We start from the raw sequence: 20,576 nt of genomic DNA on the forward strand, positions 1-20,576 counted from the left end.
GAGAGCTAAAAATACTGGCATGCATAGACAGACTACAGACCCCTGAGGAAGCAGGAACTCCCTGTGAAACGTGTAGGGGGACGGAAGACTGGAATCAGGAATGGATGGCAGACACCGGCGGAGACGGACACACAAGAGAAGGAGATCCATTGCTGTACTGACTCCAGAACTCTGCATTAAGCCTAAAAGAACTGGCAATCTGTGAGTTGCTAGGGTTTATCCTGTTTTGAAACTTTTATAAATGTTTTTCATATTTGCTCTTTGTTTTCCACATATGACTATTCCATAGAGAAATTTCTAACCAGAGAGACCAACCACTAAAGATACTTTTAAGTGCCTATGGCCTGGGCACTTCATGTAAGTGCATATCTTACCATAATTACGGCTTTCAAATTTGGACATACTTCCCCGTATATCTCTTTCCTCTTTGTTTTGAGGTTGCGCTGATATTTTCTCTGATCTTGGACTGGAAACAGTCTACATCATGCAGCACCTATGCACTGTTTAGTTTAGTATTCTAGATATCCCTTGGTTCGCGCTTGTCCTTATTGTTTTTTTTTAATATCTTTCCTGTGGTACTGTATCATATAAATGCCTAATATTCACTTTGAGTTCTGCATACACATTGAAACAAGTAGTTCTAGTTACTGTACACTGTAAGAAATGGAAACAAAAGAAACAGCGCACAACGCCAAATAGTGAAGCAAGTAATGCTATATATTAGTAATTACAGGGTAATAAATCTGCGTACATCAAAACAGTGGAATAGGTGCATTTAGTGTGTTTCACACAAGTTACCACTCAGCAACTGTTGTCAGAAGAGTCTGGAGCTTGTCAAAGTCTCTCAAAGTCTCTCAGAGTCTCTCATAAGCCCAAAATTACCACCGGGAGTGATACTAGCAGGGTGAAGCCAATGGAGGCAATGGCAATATTAAGGCACTAGATAAAAATCATCCTCTAGATTTTTATCTAGTGCCTTAATATTGCCATTGCCTCCATTGGCTTCACCCTGCTAGTATCACTCCCGGTGGTAATTTTGGGCTTATGAGAGACTCTGAGAGACTTTGAGAGACTTTGACTGCCTCCCTGCCGGTTCCCTCGCTGTTGCGGAGACTGTGACATCATCACGCAGTATCCCGCGACGGAGCGACAACGTGGCACGCCGAGTGTACCCTTGCAGAGCTGAGGTCTCACCCCCGTACAGTGGATCTGCTCGCTGAGCTACACGAGCTGCACCAGACGGCTTGGAAGCGCGAGCGGTCCCACCAAGCACCAATACCTGCAACGGAGCCTGGTTGCTGTAAAGGGAAATCCCCTTGGGAGCGATGTACTGCTGGATGAGGGGTTTTGGACATTAATCCTGCTCCTGAACCAACGTAGCGCCCCCGCTGAGAGAAGAAAGCTCCAGACTCTTCTGACAACAGTTGCTGAGTGGTAACTTGTGTGAAACACACTAAATGCACCTATTCCACTGTTTTGATGTACGCAGATTTATTACCCTGTAATTACTAATATATAGCATTACTTGCTTCACTATTTGGCGTTGTGCGCTGTTTCTTTTGTTTCCATTTCTTAGAGTGTGGGGGGTGCTGAGCCACCCCTGTGTTTATAGCAGCAGACGCCTCTACCAGTACACGGTTATGTGATATAATTTCTTCATTATACACCCTCACTGTGGTTATTGTGATTTATTTCTTGTTCACTTATTTATGTGGTTTAGTCACTGCACTTTATTTATATTCCATATTCTGGGTTAGATAGTAGCGCACAGTATTTTCTCTGTTTTTTACTGTACACTGTACCTTTCTTATTCTCACAGGAGAATTAGAGATTTGCTTCAGATTGTGATACTATTAAATGGACTAACATAAACATTTTTAATAGATTCAATTATAATGTACAACGCTTTTCTATTCTCACAGGTCTCCTCTTTAAGTGTACTTACTGTTTGTGTAAACTAATTTTAGTTTTACATTTTCCCTCTGATCACATACGTTATTATGAAATCCCCCAGAAATGTTTTGTATATGTAGCCATGTGGAAGTTGAAGGGGAGCGCAACTCATTCAGGGGTGAATATGTGGAATGAAAAATAAACACAATAGTGCAACACAGTCTCTATAGATGTATCTCCAAATTCAGTAGGCTTCTATAAAATCAGAACTCACATTTTATCTGAAATCAACGAGCATGTAACCCAAACTCAAGTGGGTAGTGAATGATGTGTTATGATCGTGTAGATCAGGCCTGCACAACATACGGCCCGCGGGCGCGATGACTTTGGCCGGGCGCCAGTTAATTAAATAAATGAAAAAAAAAGTTTTAAAAAATGGCGGCGATTCATCCCTCTTCCCTCCCTCTCCCTCCCACTCCCTCCCAGCCCCCAGGTTTTGCGGTGCGCGGGGGCAGCATGAGGAGGATGCGGCAGCCGTGTGTTTTTTTCTTCTTCAATAGCAGCATGCCGGGGAGGTCAGAGCATGCCGGGGCGGGTCTTAGTACCGGGGAGAGAGGATGTGCTGAGCTGATCTAAGAGGTGTGTGTGTGTGTTTTAAAAACGGGCTGGGGGGTGGGTGTGAAAAACGTGCTGGGGGGGTGGGTGTGAAAAAACTTGTGAAAACCGGGATGGTGTGGGGGGGGGGGCTGGTTAGTGAAAAACGGGCTGGTGGGGGGGGGTGAAAAACGGGCTGGTGGGGGTGTGTGTGAAAAACGGGCTGGTGGGGGGGGGTGTGAAAAACGGGCTGGTGGGGGGGTGAAAAACGGGCTGGTTGTGAAAAACGGGCTGGTGGGGGGGGTGGGTGTGAAAAACGGGCTGGTGGGGGGGTGGGCTGCTGACATGTGAGGGGGGTGGGCTGCTGACATGTGAGGGGGGGTGGGCTGCTGACGTGAGGGGGGGGGGTGGGCTGCTGACATGTGAGGGGGGGGTGGGCTGCGGACATGTGAGGGGGGGGTGGGCTGCTGACATGTGGGGGGGGGGAGAGAGTGATGTGAGGTGCAGGGAGGGGGGGAGAGTGATGTGAGGTGCAGGGGGGGGGAGAGAGTGATGTGAGGTGCAGGGGGGGAGAGAGTGATGTGAGGTGCAGGGGGGGAGAGAGTGATGTGAGGTGCAGGGGGGGAGAGAGTGATGTGAGGTGCAGGGGGGGGAGAGAGTGATGCGAGGTGCAGGGGGGGGGGAGAGAGTGATGTGAGGTGCAGGGGGGGGGAGAGTGATGTGAGGTGCAGGGGGGGGGAGAGAGTGATGTGAGGTGCAGGGGGGGAGAGAGTGATGTGAGGTGCAGGGGGGGAGAGAGTGATGTGAGGTGCAGGGGGGGAGAGAGTGATGTGAGGTGCAGGGGGGGGAGAGAGTGATGCGAGGTGCAGGGGGGGGGAGAGAGTGATGTGAGGTGCAGGGGGGGGGAGAGAGTGATGTGAGGTGCAGGGGGGGGGGAGTGATGTGAGGTGCAGGGGGGGAGAGAGTGATGTGAGGTGCAGGGGGGGGAAGAGAGTGATGTGAGGTGCAGGGGGGGGGAGAGAGTGATGTGAGGTGCAGGGGGGGGAGAGAGTGATGTGAGGTGCAGGGGGGGAGAGAGTGATGTGAGGTGCAGGGGGGGGAGAGAGTGATGTGAGGTGCAGGGGGGGGGGAGAGAGTGATGTGAGGTGCAGGGGGGGAGAGTGATGTGAGGTGCAGGGGGGGGAGAGAGTGATGTGAGGTGCAGGGGGGGGATAGACTGTCATATTGAGGGGAGGGGGAGAGAGTGTCATATTGAGGGGAGGGGAAGAGAGTGTCATATTGAGGGGAGGGGGAGAGAGTGTCATATTGAGGGAAGAGAGACATGGGGGGGATGCTGACTTGTGGGGGGGGGATGCTGACATGGAATGGGCTGGGGGGATGTGGAGGGGGTATTGTATGTTTGATGTGGAGGGGGGTATTGTGTGTTTGATGTGGAGGGGGGTATTGTGTGGGTGAGGGGGAGAGATGGGGGTATGAGAGATAGATGGGGAGTATCGTAAAGATTGATAGTGAGGGGTTCTGGGGGAGATATGAGGATGATGATGATGATGAGAGGTGCTGGAGGAGAGATGAAGATGATGATGATGATGATTTAACCCGTGCGGCCCAAATTTTTTTTCCTCGGAGCAGTTCGGCCCTTCTCACTTTACGAGTTGGGAAGGCCTGGTGTAGATCCTCTCTCTCTCTGTATCCTAGGGTTCTTGGGGATGTCTGGATGTCACTGAGAAAACGAAAAGCCAAACATAGTGTGTACCGTATAAAAATAACAATTTGAATCTCTAAAAACCATATAGATGTATGCTTACATCAATAAAACATGTACTGGGCACATAAGAAAAGCGAACTCTGCCTCCCAATTCTCACCCCCTCTGCACAAATCTCCCGTCGCGTCACTTCCAGTTTGCCGGCGTTTCGTTTCCGGTATCGCGGCGCGGGTGAGTTCACCGAATGAAGGGGATCCCAGGTGCAGACCAGAGCAGGTGAGTGGCGTCAGCAGGGTGCTTCCGACTCAACGCGTTTCGCTGTTGTCGCTTCGTCAGGAGTCCATGATTGGCTTCTCATCTCTCTACTTTAAGTAGCAGTCCTCTTACTCTCATTGGTCCGTGGGCCAACCTATAAGCGCCGTGATTGGTCCTTGCTAAACCAATGGGAGCAGTGTAATAACGGAGAACAATACAGCATTTCTGTCACTTACTACAGCTAGAAGCATAAACAGAATCTCTCTTTAACATGATAGGATACACTATACCCCCTACCTCTAACATAAAATCACAATATTATAAAACAAATCTGTCTTTTACTTATATGATGTGGCCAACATCTCACATCATCCAAAAGGGAATCATTGACGTCACTATTTTTCATAAGTGTACTGAGACATATGCTAGCATGAAAACACTATCTATGAATGGAAACTATAAATCCATATTTCTCATGACGTATATTTAGAAAGGGTGAGAAAGGAAGAGAAGAAAAATAGAATTAAGTACATATGAATATATATATATATATATATATATATATATATATATATATATATATATATATATACAGTGGTTGACAAATCACAAAACAATCTACTCGCCACACAAAAAATCTACTCGCCACCTAGTACCAAACGTGTGCTGCTTGGGCCAATATTTACTCGCCCGGGGGTTAAATCCACTCGCCCGGGGCGAGCAAATGTATAGGTTTGTCGAACACTGTATATATATATATATATATATATATATATATATATATATATATATATACGAAATCTCTTCATTATAATACACATGTGATTATATATGTTAAAAATCATCATATTAAAAATATTACAAATAAAAATACATATTGGAACTAAAATTATTCATAACATTTGAAAGCAAACAATACATATATGAGGCAATAAATCCATAATGGTAAACTTATAAAAGTATATTAATGGTGATAGGGTCATAGGAATGCGGCAATATCTAAATCAACATTCATGCCTTCAGGGCTCATAGTTTTCATTTTATGTATCCAGAATGTCTCCCTTTGTGATAGGAGAGACACTCTGTTGCCGCCTCTCCAATGAGCCTTCACTCTTTCTATCCCTCTAAAAGTCAGACCTTTTGGGTCGCTCCCATGACATAATTCAAAATGTTTTGGTACTGTATGGCTCTGTAATTTCCTTCGTATATTTCCTATATGTTCTAATATTCTTGTATTCAGTGGGAGGGTGGTGCGGCCTATGTATTGCTGTCCACATGGACATTCAATTAGATAAACAACAAAGTACATTGTACGATTAATAAAATCTGTTGTATTAAATCTTTCTTTCATTATGTTTGACTGAAAATGTATTTTTTCTTTTTAACCAAATTCATAGGCTCTACACCCACCACACTTATGAAAACCTATAGGGGAATTTAGCCATCTGGTGCTAGAAATTTCTATTTTTTTCTTTTTTAAAGGTACTTGGGGCTAGTCTGCTTTTCAAATTGTTTGCTTTCTTAAAAATCACATGTGGTTTTTCTGGTATCTCACTTCCCAGGATCGGGTCATTTCTAAGGACATGCCAATGTTTAAAAATTACATCTTTGATTTTATTCGCTTCTCGATTGTATTGTGTAATGAATGTAGACTGGAAGTCAATCTTCTTTTTTGATGGCCCCTCATCAATTACATTTGGGTGAAGAATTGTTTCTCTTTCTAAATCTATCTGGGGGGAGTAGAGTGAGTTCTCCTGCAGGAGACTGCCTTCATACTACTGGAGCCTGCAGCAGATGCAGACGCTGATCACCATGATATAGAGACCAGTTAATTACCCCAGATGCTTGTCCAGGTGTCCCCACTAGCACTGGCAGATGACTCAGCATCCTATGAACCAGCAGGTAGCCAGCCCCATACACCCTATAATAGGCAGATCTCCCAGAGAGTGGGGGAAACACCGTTACATTTGGAGGCGCTGCTGAGATCATCAGGACAGGCTTTCAGCAAAGCAGCATGATATGAGGTATGCTTCCAGAATGAGTACAGTGAAAGGAAGAGAGGCTAGGTGTAGCTCTAGGGGACTCCTGCATACCATAACAGGGCCCAACTTCCCCGCTAGGGAGCTTCAGCCTATGCTAACCTAGAGGGCAAGCTGTGCTGAAGCAGATGGCTATTGCTGTGTTCTGAGGCACCCTGAGGACTGATAGGTGTAGAATGCGTGAAGGGGGGGTTTTAGAGCCAGGGGCCCAGAAACTTCTGCCAAGGATATGGAATGTCAGGGCCATAAGCAGGGTGACGTAAGGTCCTGCTAGGTAGGGTCTGAGGAGGGGTGCCTGATCTGCAGGTGACGTGAGCCTCTGCTGGAGGAACTACCACAATATCACTAATCATTGATGCACAGGGAGCCACAGGCATACTTACAATGGACTGTGATCGTGTGCAGCATACTGGGAAGAGCTTTGCCTATCCTGGGGTATATGTACACTCAGCTAGTCGGCTAACCATGTGTTGCAGTAGTTCAAGAAGAGCGGGTTCATGTAGGAATTGTGGAGACCGCACAGTCAAGTACTTTATTGCGTTTATAATGGCGGTTCCCTCACAAGGGAAATCACCTCATGGACTGCGCTATACAAAATGGTGGTTCCCGCCGAAAATCAGGACCGCATGGTTTTTGCAAAAGAGTTGCAAGCTTTTCTGTCCTACAAAGATCTGCAAGGGCTCGACGCCAAGCGATGGTGCGGCATGAGCAGCAGAGGAGCGTCCGGAGGTATGGCCGACATATCTGGGGTGTATCCTGAGAGTCCCATGGTGTTGGTGAGTCAGTGGAGCAGTAAGAGTCCACCACCTTACTTCCTGCAGGAGCCCGGAAAACTTCTGGTGAGGAGGTGCCGGCCGGCGCCTCCTCCAACGCAGAGGACTGCGACACTCTTCAGCAGAGACTGGATGTCAACGCACTTCTGGGGCGGGACCTCGATCTCTACACAGATACTGTGAGACCGGAACAAAATGACGTCATTGTAGAGGTGACCACCGGGGCCGACGAGGACTTTGCTGCAACCGCTCCGGTGAGTACTCACCTTTCCAAACTACAGATTGACCAGCATTATGGCCACATGATGGGCCGGGGTCACAGGAAACCTGCGGACCCAGAGACTGTTATGGTACATACTGTGACCAGTCAGGGCAGGGCCGAAACAATGGACTTTAATAAAGACATTAAGAGACCTAGGGCCCTAGCACCAGCCACTATTGCTTCCTCCCAAATGCATGTGGGGTAAAGGGCTCTAAGCGACGGGCCCATAGCCACAAGAAGACCCTAAAGCCTTCTCAGGACTGAAGGGAGTGGGAATTTGACGTCTGCTTCGGGGAGGACGAGACCACTGAAATTGTGGTTTCTTATGGGGGCAAATCCACTGCCTCCTACAAAACAGAGACTTTGGGGGTATCTGAGTCAGCACAGGCTGGGCCTGTAGAAAAAACACTGCCATGGTGGGACACCATGTTCTAGGGGTATGTCCCATACATGCCAAGGACTAGGTTCCTGCTTATTAATGGGGACATGGTAGATGGGGAGTTCTCCCCAAAGGAGAACCAAAGGAGACTGCTGAAGACATTAGGAGGAGGGAACAGGAGATCAGATTGGGTATTGTACAGCCCCAGGGGCTAGTGATTAATTTCTACGAGCAACCCACTCAAGAATCACTGTTCTGGGTATTACTAGGACAGGCTGAGGGTCATAGGCTTCAGCCGGGCTGAACATTTAATTGTACAGAGATACAGGCAATCCCTTACGTCCCTGAATCCATCATGAGGGAGAAAGTGGCTGAAGGATGTCATCAGGGCTTACCTGACCTCAAAATGTAGGAGTACGTTCTATCATACAGAAGAACGTATTACATGCCTCGTAGGGGTATGGAAGGCGGGGCGGTCAATTTATATGGACAGGGTAGAGTACCTGTCCGAAAGACACCCCGAGGACGTTCTCAGTAACAGTAACTGATATTACAGGTGCACTTGTTAAAAAGCCTGACCGGTACCATTACTACTAAAAGGTAGGAAGGTTCTCCATGTTGGGAGTGACCGGGGTACCTACTGTTAGAGAAAGTGTATCTGATTACATATATCTGGCTGCAATATCAACTGTGTACCAACCGTTGTTGGTAATAAACTGTGTTGTGTTATTCCAGGTCAGCAGCTCAAGGATGGTACTCCAAATTTGGCTCCAAGTGAGGACATTGGATTTTCCACCATAGGGAGAGTGTAGCCATACCTGGTTTGGCTACTAATCTGCCCTACCTGACATGTGTTCTGGTAACAGTGCGGCAGTGTCAGGATTAATCCAGGGTTTTCCCCACAAGCAGGCAGCTCCTTTGAGTGACAGGGGTGGAGGCGGGCTTATCTATACAATACAATGTTCTGCCCAATCCTGGGCTCAGACCTTGTACCTTCCCCCTCTATACTTAAGGAGCTGCACACCCAAATGCAATCAGTGTTTCTCCCCTCTTGAGAGAGACAGGTATCACGCAGAGGTGTGCAGGGCTCTGGCACCTACTGTCCCCTCCCCTTGGGGGAGTGAGGAGTGATTATCATTCCCCTAACTATTAAGGAGTCAGGGAAGAGTAAGGACTGCCCTCGGTGCCCATGGATGGGGGTGGATGTCCAGGAACCATCTGGAGGCTGGTTGTACCGTGAAGACAGAGACTGTTATGCTGTGTATGCAGAGGAATATTATTGTGAAGAATTCGGGAGCTCAAGGAACCAGTTAGTGCATATGGAGCTCCATGCATTCTTCACAATCAGCATCATTAAGAACCAAAGAGGAAGGTTCATCGTGGGTTGAAGCAACAAGCCATCGGTCATATCTTATTTATTTATTTAATATCACATTTGTATATTCTATCACCACAATGTCACATTTTTGCACTTATTCTTTGTGATTTCTGAAGCCAATTGGCATTTCACTTATAAACACTACTACCACTAGAGCACCGGGTGATTTTCTGATCACTATGAAGAGGAAAGGAATAAAGGTTCCAGTTGTTCAAATATACTCCTGCCTGGTGTGCAATCTATCTGAGGGGAGTAGAGTGAGTTCTCCTGCAGGAGATTGCCTTCATACTACTGGATGGAGGAGCTGATCACCATGAGATAGAGACCAATCAATTACCCCAGAAGCCTGTCCGGATGACCCCACTACTACCAGCGCATGACTCAGAATCCTGTGAACCAGCAGGTAGCCAGCACCGTACACCCTGTAATAGGCAGATCTCCCAGAGTGTGGGGAAAGCATATAGTTCTATGTTGAATTAATAGTTTAAGCCTTTCATTCAATATGGGACAGCAATTCTTTGAAATACAAAAAGGAAAATTGGTAATGTGTTTAACAAATTTTAAACACCCAACATAAAAAGATGTCAGCACTAAATTCCATATATAATGCACATTGGTTTCTTTAAAGGTTTATGAATTAATCATAATTACAGTAACTACATGATCCAAGAATGGTGCATTGATTGCAAAGTGGTAGGGATTTGGGTTGATCCAAGCAAAATACACAACTCCCACCATATTTCAGTGACCCTACAAAATGAATGAACTGTAATATTTCTCTGAAACTGAAAACTGTGTGTAGTTTGTAAGAAAATGGAAAATGAAAACTAATAACATACTTTGAACTTCTTAAGCAGTGCTTTTCTTTTCAGTGTGACGCTCATTTTATGTTACATTTTAACTTCAACGTCATGCTTCACTTTAAATATGCACGTTAATTTCATCAATTTGTTCAGTAAATGTACTTTTTCAAAATATAGGCTTAATTTATATCAACGGACGCAAGAATTACAAATAGTATGTCAAGTCCTTCATTGGTGGGAGGACAAGTACAGATTTCTTTCGTGTTAAATGCTTCTCCACCACTGCAGCTCTTTATTTGCATTTGAGAGTTACTGGTCTTTGGCAAATTGTGGCCCATGATAGTTCATTATTGTCCAATACTGAAGCATTATTGGAAGTGATATTGTATTAGCCTTTTAAAATGCCAGTGGTTTAAATACTGACCTAGCACCTCTATGATAAATTGCTCTAGTTTTTGCACCGGGAATGTAGCTGTCTTTTCTCCTCTTGTCTTCCCGTTAAGGACTTTGCAATGAGCGGTTTCAGAGTAGGAATGTTGTATACCAGAAACGAACAGGTTTGCAGTGCTATGAGTCGCCTAGCTTTTTTCCATCAATGCCCAGGACCTATTCAGTATATGCTCACTCAACTACTGAGCGACAGAGGTTAGTGTAAACCTTCTAGTTTTAAAGTTAAAATGAGACTAAGGTTGCCAATTGCAACATGCATCTGGAAATGACAATGTGATTTCCTTCAATTTGGCTCTGTGATTTGGCAGCCCCATTATATGAGCACCAATTATGAGGAACAGAAGCAAGCATTAGGAGAGAGGATGTTTGACATAACATAAAATGACGGAGAGCAGATTTATTATTTATTGCATTGTTTTATGCTCAAAATTATTTGTTAGATCTTGGCTGTGGATAATTAATTATGTTTATATAGTAAATGTCATAGAAAATAAGGTTTCATTTAATTTAAAATGGGACTGTTAACCCCTTCCGTTCTAGGAGCATTTTATTCTACAATGAGTTACAGGCTCTTTCGGCATGCAATGGGTTTAATCATTCTACTAATGCCAATGGAGTCTGCCTGATTCACAGACCCTCCTTTGTTCTTCCTTCTCCATAGACTGGCTGGAAAATGTGTTCTTCCCCACTAATAAACAACGACTAAAGGATTCCTGGAAGATGCTTGTCACTGGACTGCGAGGTCTTGGAATACCTGTTCTCAAGCACTCCGCAGGGCTCTACGTCTGGGCAGACCTCAGAAAAGTATGTTCTTTCTAAATAATAAATGTCTAACAACAAAGATTATAAAACAAAAAAGCTAAACCAATCGTACTTGAACTCTATAGAAGCTATGCTGTTCAGCCACTCCACAACCTTCATTTTTACATAGTACGAAAAGATGTCCTTATCTAAGAATTTAACTCTTAGGCCGCGCTTATAGTGTCGGCAACGCGACGTCGCCTGAAAACAAATGCATTTCCGCCGCTGCGTGCGCTTATAGTAAGCGCGACGGCGACAATGCGACGGAGCGACGTCGCCGTCACAAAAACTGGTAGCCGGCAAAATTTGATTTTTCAAGGGCTCATGTGACGGCCCTTGAACCAATCAAATGGCCGGAAACCCGCGCTGCCTGGCGAAATATATCTTTTGCCGGTGACGACGGTTGACGTCACCCGTCGTGTCGCCGTCGCCATCGACGGCACTATAGACGCGGCCTGATGTGCTACTTACTTAGTTACATAATCACTAAACTGGCAACAGCCATTATGAACTGCTAGAAGCCACGTACTTGAATGGACATTATAACCACCAACAATTGCTTTTGTAATATAATGAATAAACCCTCAATGAGTTGAGCTGCAGAATTGCCTTTCACTATCATACACAATTGTATTTAATGGGACATTTTACAAAACTCCAGAATTCTGAATATGTGCTCGTCATTTTATTGTGGCAGGACGCAGTGTAACAAGTGGTATTTTTATTTGCTATATGGTGGAGGGTTTTTGTCACTTTTTTTTACCCCCCATAACTTTTTTAATGTCTGGTTATAACCCACTTACCAGCTTCACGGTGCATAGCCAGCAACCAACCTCGCACTGATGAGGCCCAAAAGGTGGAAACAGCTGTCTGTGAGTAGGTTTACTGGCTGTGCACTTCTTTATCCCAGACTGTGCTGCAAAACGCTGTGTAATATGGCAGGCATAGGCTTATAGGGGTCCCTGTCTAAATGGATGAGAAGTAAAGAGTGACACTGTTCATTTGCATTACATTACCCAGAATTCCTGGCTGCAGTGGAAGCACTGTTTGCTAAGCGATAATGAGGAAAGACAGGGTTGCAGACCTGTTTGAGACATGCAAATGTACCCAAGTGGTATTTTTATTTACTGCACACTGTACGGTGGAGGGTTTTTGTCACTTTTAAAGTAAAACCTTTATTTTTATTGCTTTGTTAAGACTTCCTAATGCTGCTAATTCGATGGCTTCCTAAGAGACGGGACTCATGGAGCATATGGGAGCCAGATTTGTGATAACATTCATTTGTTCTGTGACTTACTATGGAGCACTGCAGATGTAAATCACTGCTGTGCAGGTGATAGGCCGCAGACAAAGTAGAACTGAGCTATATGTAAGGGTGGCATGACTGCTAGGGCAAGGCTTGCCCCTCCACTTCACCTCCTTCCTTAGCATCTCTGCAAATAAGGGGGTTTTAAGATTTGTGGGAGGGGTGCGACATGGCCTGAGGGGAGGGACCTTGGGAGGGAGGTGATGAAGGTTGTGGGCAGGCTTGGGTAGCAGGCATTCTGCGCCTCTCCATTGAAGATTTTGTGCTGCAAAATGTCGACTCTGGATGTCCAGGAGCTCCTCCTTTGTCTTTAATCAGAGGCTCAATCCAGGGAGGAGGGCTGGCAACAGCAGTTGTGGCAGAGAGTTATAAGTGAGGACTGCTGGTGGTGGAAATGGAGGCGAAGGTGACAGATGGTGGTGAGCTGGATTGCTACAGGTGAGCTAGGTCCTCTGAGAAGTTCATCCCAGACAGGGAGCCTTCTGTGTTGGATGGGCACAGCGTGAGACAGAGCAGGATGACAGCCAGCCTAGCTTGGGTTAAGAGGAGGGCACTGGGACACAGTCCTGCTGCCTCAGACCCCTGTCGGAGACAAGTGCAGAGGTATGGGATGCCGGTATCCCCCTGCAATGTTTAAATGTCCCGCGTCACGTGATCGGGACATTTAAATGCACAGGAGATACCGGCACACCATACTGATTCCTGTAACTCAGGAAGCAGGGGGTCCCGAGGTTGAAATCCATGCGGTTCTGCTCCGGAAACCCCCTTCTTCAATACTATGTTAATAAAAAGTGCAATCAACTGTAAGAGCTGTGCAGGGAGATGTGGCTCTCTCTGTACAGCTCTCTCCTTTCAGCTCTTACAGACTGCGGCCAGATCACACGGGGAAGAACTGAGAGAGGCTGAGATACCATCACTGCTGTCCCGTACGGTATTGGCATTTTCCTACCTCGCGGTTTGAGACTTGTGGAAATGGTTTCAGATTCTTTCTGAATACCGTGATAACACAAATGTCAAACTGTTCAATGGGGTCATGTTACATCGTTCGAGATGACAGTGATTTTATCAAAGCTACTAGAATAGGCCCCTAAATATTCAATGGGTCAGTAAACAAAATCTGTAGAGGTGTCGTTTAAAAGAAAAAAAAGTTTATTTAATAAAACAGGTGCACATCATCATGATTGCACATTAATTTAATGCTTTATTATTGGTCTGTAAACATGTGTTTTTGGTAGTTCTTGAAGTCACAGACATTTGAGGCTGAAATGGAATTATGGAGGAAGCTTACAGCAGGGAAACTCTACATTGCTCCTGGGAAAGCCTTTGACTGCTACGAGCCTGGATGGTTTCGTCTGATCTTCTCAGTGTCCAGTGATGTTCTGCAATTAGGTATGTGAAACCTGTTAATTGTCACAAAGAACCTTAACATTTACAGCAAACTATCTTGCAGTTTTTTCCCCCTAAAAAGTTAATGAAAAGTAAATAGAAAAGGAATGACAGGTGTTCAAAAACTTAGCGACTGGACTGTGCCCTGATTTTGTTGGGTATAATAACCTAAAATAAAATTAGTGTAATACTGTATTTTTACTTTCTTCTCTGGGGTCAGGAAGTGTCCATCTTGGAGCAGGGAGTGACCATTTGTAATGTGTCAATGATAATAATGTCTGTATTAGAGAGTCTGAGATGCATGAAAGCAGCAATCCCTTAACACAAAAAACAACAACTTTATTTTCTGAATTTACAGCTCCAGGAATTTCCTGGTTCCAGAGAAATGTTTAATTTGTTGGTAAATAATTTATTAAAACAATATTATTAAAACAATAACAAATCAAAGATAGCAGTTGGGTTCACTAATAGAAAGCCACAATGTCATTTCACCATTGGTGTAAGACCATGTGGCCATTTTTTTCTTATTTTTGGAAATGGGGTAGTATTCTTGGGAACGGGGTAGTATTCTTGGGAACGGGGTAGTATTCTTGTGTTAATGAGAAGAAGGCCCCGCACAGTGTGAGACATTACTGCGGGTGGTTTCATTTACCGGGGAGGGGAAATCTATCCCGGGGCCGGAAGGAAGAGGCAGAGCAAGCACGGAGAAGCCCTGGAACTAGCTCCAGATGGAGAGACGCTAGCCACTCACCACCTAGTGGTTGGTCCAATCTGAGGAGGGTATATACCTTGAGCCCTAAAAGACATTCTGATGGGAAGAGGATTTATTCGTGGTCGTCCTGTTGAATCCCTGGGCCATTTCACCGAAGGGGGAAGACACTGAGCTGAGGACCCCAGAAAGATACCTTTTCTTATGTGTGCTCAAACATGGCGTGTGAGTAGTGTGTTTATATCTTGATTTATATTTTCTCCTATATTCTGAGGTCTCGAGCAGGACCTTTGTGCGTTTTCGAAGTGTATTTGCTCTTTAGTTTATGTTGTTTTTCCAGCGCTCTCCTTTTCTTTGTATAGCCGCATTCTGTAACAGAAATCGCATCTATTACATTGCGTCCATTAAAATGAACATTCTGTGTGTTTAAACAGCCATTCCTCGCGGGTTGTACTTTGTTTTGAAGCAGCATTAACAGCTGCACAACCACCAGTACCAAAAAGGGGTAGAATCAAATGATACATTTCAATATTAAAAATAACATGCTTTCAATAAATATTGCTTAAAGCGGCAATCCAAATGAGAGATTTTTTTGACTGATTTTTTTTTGTTGATGCAGAGGATCCCTGGAGCTGAATCCTATTCATTTCAGCTCCGGGGCCACCCCGCTTCCCGAGATACTTACCAGCGTAGGGGGTGCCGGTAAGCACTCTGCTCAGCTAGCAGGGATCACGTCATTGCCTCTTTTCAAAGCTCTCATGCGCTGCAGGCCAATAGGAAGCCGTGACATCACCCGGTGCAGCTTCCTATAGGCTCGCGTGACATGGGAACTTTAAACATGCAGTAGATACCGGCATCTCCTTTGGATGTCAATATCTCTGTAAGCAGTAGTTCTCCAGAGCTGAAGTGTATCGGGTTCAGCTTTGGAGACTCCCTGCTTCATTCCATGTAAAAAATAACAAATCAACATGACGATCAAACTGAAATAAGCAATTTAAGTAATTAGTTATCTTTACCCGATGGCCACAAAATATTATATTAAATAATAACTTGTTAACAATATGAATTCATCTAGTAATTTTTGTTTTGCTTCTGTTTAAACAAAGCATGCAAACTGTTAATGATGTCCAAATATGTGCTTTGTTGCTTCTTCATAGCTAATCTGCTACCTGCTAATATATAATAACTACATACACATGTATCGATGTATCGATGTATGCTAAATATTTGGACAGATAATGTATATAAATGTATGTTTTGAAAACATTCTTAACTACTGAAGTATTAGACTATGGCAATTATTACCCAAAAAGGCAAAAAAAAAATGTCTGCAAAGTACATCATGAGTTAGCCAGTGTTGTAGAAGAACAGAAATTAAAATAGAATACTGTATTTAATTGGGCATATTAATAAAGTAAGTGCATGCTCAGCAGACCTGAAATAGGTTGTGTGACTTGTAATGATGCAATTCCACATCTATTGAGGCTGTCGCGCAAGGCTTAAAGCTGCAGTTCATGCTACGTTTAAAAAAAAAAAAATTCCAATCAATATCTGCATCAATGCAATCTGCACACTGACATGTAATTAGCTAAATTGCCGATCGATCCGTTCTCCTGTAATCTATTGCTGAAGATTCGGCTCGGGGGGTTCTTTATATCAATGTTAGGCTACGGCCTGCTGCCTGCGCTGCACGTGCGTCTGTGTGGCTGGTGGCGCGTGCAGCTGAGTCCCCCGGTCTGCAGTGAGATGCAGCGGGAAAGTCAGGGGGGGGACGTGACGGAGGGGTGACTGGGGTGCGGACGTGATGTCACCCGGCAGGTTCACCCTCATTGGCTGAACCGACGGGGGGCGTGGCCTAGCGCTCCGTCGCGAGTCCTGATCTCAATTTTCTTGAGAGCAGGAGTTTGTCGGCGCAGCTCGGCGGCCCCCCCTTGCAACGGGCCTGGCCATATTGTGGGGCAGCTCTTGTCCATGCAGCGTTCGCCACAGCGGGCGCTGCAGTAGCCAGCGGGGACCTGGCCTTAGGGTTAGGGCTGCAGAAGATTACCAAAGATGCAAAGTTCTGTGTGGAAGATCATGTGACCAGGCAGGCGCTAGATACTATTGATGCACTGCTAAAGAGAGGGTAGGACTCAAGAGCCAGAGCCTGTTTCAGAAAAGGAAGGGGATGCGACTTTGTAAATGGTTGCTATAGTTCCTATCAAATCCCGCATCTCACACTCCATTATTCTCCTCACTTTTAAAGCTTTACACTCTTCTGCCCCTCCTTACATCTCAGCCCTAATTTCTCGTTATGCACCATCCAGACTCTTGCGTTCTGCTCAAGGATGTCTTCTCTCTACCCCCTTTGTATCTAAAGCCCTCTCCCACTTTAAACCTTTCTCACTGACTGCCCCACACCTCTGGAATGCCCTTCCCCTGAATATCTGACTAGCACCCTCTCTATCCACCTTTAAGACCCACCTTAAAACACACCTGCTTAAGGAAGCATATGAGTATTTCCGTGGCTGGTAATTTACACCTCATACATAAACTTTGGCCCCTTGCTGACGCACTTAGCAGAACGTCCTCCTAATGTCTCTATATATTCTTGCTACTTGCCAAATAGATTGTAAGCTCTTCAGAGCAGGGACTCCTTTTCCTAAATGTTACTTTTATGTCTGAATCACTTATTCCTATGATCTGTTACTTGTATTATTTTTTATTTATAGGATTGTCATGTGTATTACTGCTGTGAAGCGCTATGTAGATTAATGGCGCTGTATAAATAAAGACACATACATAGAAACAAAAATGCTTGTTACATTAGAATACATTAAAAATGTCTCAAAAGTGTTTGTTTTTCAAAAAAAATGCTACAAGTATTATCTCATAGTACAGAACTGAATTATTAAAAAAAACATGTAGGATATTGTTTGAACTGCAGCTTTAAGTTGACACCTCAAAATCTGCATGTTATTCAAAGTGGTTTTGAATTTTTTTATTTGATTTGATTTGAATTCCAGTGAGTTTGCAAAAATTGCGACTTTGACCCATTTTTGTCATGCCACTCGGATTTGCCGAGCCAGAATGAAACCGCTTCTAAAAAAGCCTTTCTCACGCGGTTTAAACATGCGAGATGGGCTTTCAGAATACGGGAACCTGCATATCCGAGTGAAAAGGGCTCTTTCTGCAGGGACATGCACTTTTTGCAGCTACAGTACTATAATATCCTCCCTGCTGTTGACACACATAAAGCATTTTCTGTTATTTTGCCAATATTATAATTTTTGTTTTTTTACCAGGTTTACAGAGACTCCGGAAACTGCTGAAAGAGACACCAGAACAGACTCTGGAAATACAGTATCAGATACAGGAAACTAACTTCAGCAAGATAAAGCCTTTGCCAATTATGTGATGCCACCAGTATATGGCGCTGTACAGCCACATTCCAGTCTGGTCATTAAATGTCCTGTATCATACTAACTCCCACTTTAGCATTTGATTCAATATTACCCCTTATTCCCTCTAATTGTAAACTTTCATGAGCAGAGCCCTCGTTACCTGCTGTATCTGTGTGCGCTTGTTTGTCCTTATGTCCTTATGTAATTCTGTTTATGTAACATACATAACTCTGAACCCAAGGGGTTCTCAACTCCAGTCCCCAACAGGTCAGGTTTTCAGAATATCCTTGCTTCAGCACAGGTAGCTCAATCAGTGACTGTCTTGGACTGATCCACTTATGCTGAAGCAGGTTCTTCGACTGAGCCACTTATGCTGAAGCAGGTTCTTCGACTGAGCCACTGATTGAGACACCTGTGCTGAAGCAGGGATATCCTGAAAACCTGACCTGTTGGGGGGATCTTGAGAACTGGAGTTGAGACACCCTGCTGCACCCTCATTGTACCGTGCTGCGGAATATGTTGGTGCCTTAGGCCCGGGCCATAGAGGGGTGAGGAGATCCGAGCCGCGCTGACGCTGAGGCTCGCCTGCTGAAATCTGGGCGATTTCATGCCCATGCAGGCGAGCCAGCGGGCGCGATCGGAGGCGGGGGGAGACTGAGGGAGGCGGGGCAGTGACGTCGCTGGGCCAATCGCCCGCGACGCCCGCGGCGCCATGACGTTGACACTGCTGTGCTGTGATTGGAGGTTTTCAGCCGACAGCGCGCTGAAAAACAGCTTGGCGCTCGGCTGAAAACTCCAACTCGTCAGCACGCCTGCGGACGCTCGCGTGAGCCCCCTCTCAAGGCATCCTCATTGAGGTTGCAGGGGCTCAGCGCGGAGCGTCCGCACGGCTCAGCACGGCCTGTCCGTCTATGGACTCGGCCTTAGAATTAAACGCAGTCTTCTCTTGGACCATCGTGAATTAATATCCATACTGACCAACATTTGCACATATATTTTAACGCGATGTAAGCAAAATAAAAAAGCTTTGCCATTTTGCACTGCCCATATGTACATTTATAAAGAAATCTAACATCCTAAGCCTATTTTCATATTCCATGCACACTTTGATACTCTATCCAAACCTCGCCCTTCCTTCATGATCCCTGCATCCACAAAATGCACATGGGGAACAGGGGAGGTAAGAGAATCAGGGTTTGGAGAGAACATATAGTAAAGCAGTGTTTGTATTACGTCTTGGGCTGACCCCAGTATCATCTCTCTGCTGTCTCCTTGCATAATCTTCCCTCAGAAGCAGGTTTCCCAGTAGGGGGGAGGAGAACAGATAAAGACATGCAAGTGGGGGGGGGGGGGAGAATAGAGATAGACATGCCAAAGGGTGGGGGGATGAGAACAGAGAAAGACATGTTTGGAGGTAGGGGGTGGGGGAGTGGGGGCGTAGTGGGGGAGGGGGGGTTGGAAGAGAACAGAGAAAGACATGTTGGGAGGTGGGTGGGGGGAGGGGAGAACAGAGAAAGACATGCTGGCGGTGGCGGGGAGGCGAACAGGAAAAAAACATGCCAGGCTTGGGGGGTGGGGGGAGGGGGAGGAGGGGAAGTGGAAGAAAAGAGAGACATACTTGCCAGGGGGTAAAGGGAGGAGGACAGAAAGAGACATGCCGGCGGGCGGGGGGGGGGGGGGAGAGGGCATTATTGATCTGTTATCCTGTCCTATGTCTTGCTAGTGGTTGTTATGCAGGGAGTGTACATAAAACCTCATTAACTTATCATTGGGCTAGAGCAGTGATTCCCAACCAGAGTTCCGTAGAGCTGTCTGCTGCTAGCAAGCGCGTGCATGTGTGCAGTCTTCGCCGCCGGCGCCTCCTGCCCGTAGCCGCATCCTGCCCGCAGCCGCATCCTGCACACTGCCTCCGCCGCCTCCTGGCCACCGCCGCCTGAGGCAGGCATATGGTGGGAAAGAGAGGGAGATGTGAGATGCAGCGGGGTGGGTATATGAGGATGATTATGAAGGGTGCTAGGGGAGATATAAGGATGATGTTGACCAGGGGTGCTGGGGAAGATAGGAGGATGATGATGAAGGGTGCTGGGGAGATATGAGGATGATGTTGATCAGGGGTGCTGGGGAAGATAGGAAGATGATGATGAAGGGTGTTGGGGGAGATATGAGGGTGATGAGGAAAGGTGCTGGGGGAGATATGAGGATGATGATGACAGGTTCTGGTTGAGATATGAGGATGATGATGATGAAGGGGAGGAGAGGGAGATGTGAGATGCAGGGGGGTAGGTATATGAGGATGATGATGAAGGGTGCTGGGGAGATATGAGGATGATGTTGATCAGGGGTGCTGGGGAAGATAGGAGGATGATGATGAGGAAAGGTGCTGGGGGAGATATGAGGATGATGTTGATCAGGGGTGCTGGGGAAGATAGGAGGATGATGATGAAGGGTGTTGGGGGAGATAT

The 20,576-nt window shown here is 45.7% G+C and overlaps 1 protein-coding gene across 1 annotated transcript in view; it reads left to right on the plus strand.

The window, feature by feature from the left end:
* Nucleotides 1-19,444, plus strand: part of LOC142487670 (1-aminocyclopropane-1-carboxylate synthase-like protein 1) — a 79,414-nt gene extending 59,970 nt beyond the window's left edge. The window contains exons 11-14 of the mRNA XM_075587360.1: nucleotides 10,583-10,724; nucleotides 11,191-11,333; nucleotides 13,872-14,025; nucleotides 18,016-19,444. Coding sequence (XP_075443475.1) covers nucleotides 10,583-10,724; nucleotides 11,191-11,333; nucleotides 13,872-14,025; nucleotides 18,016-18,128 — 552 coding nt within the window. The 3' untranslated portion in view covers nucleotides 18,129-19,444. The remainder of the gene's footprint in view (nucleotides 1-10,582; nucleotides 10,725-11,190; nucleotides 11,334-13,871; nucleotides 14,026-18,015) is intronic.
* The last annotated feature ends 1,132 nt before the right edge of the window (nucleotides 19,445-20,576 follow it).

Source organism: Ascaphus truei, chromosome 2 (genome assembly GCF_040206685.1).
Source record: "Ascaphus truei isolate aAscTru1 chromosome 2, aAscTru1.hap1, whole genome shotgun sequence".
In the NCBI taxonomy this organism is placed as follows: domain Eukaryota; kingdom Metazoa; phylum Chordata; class Amphibia; order Anura; family Ascaphidae; genus Ascaphus; species Ascaphus truei.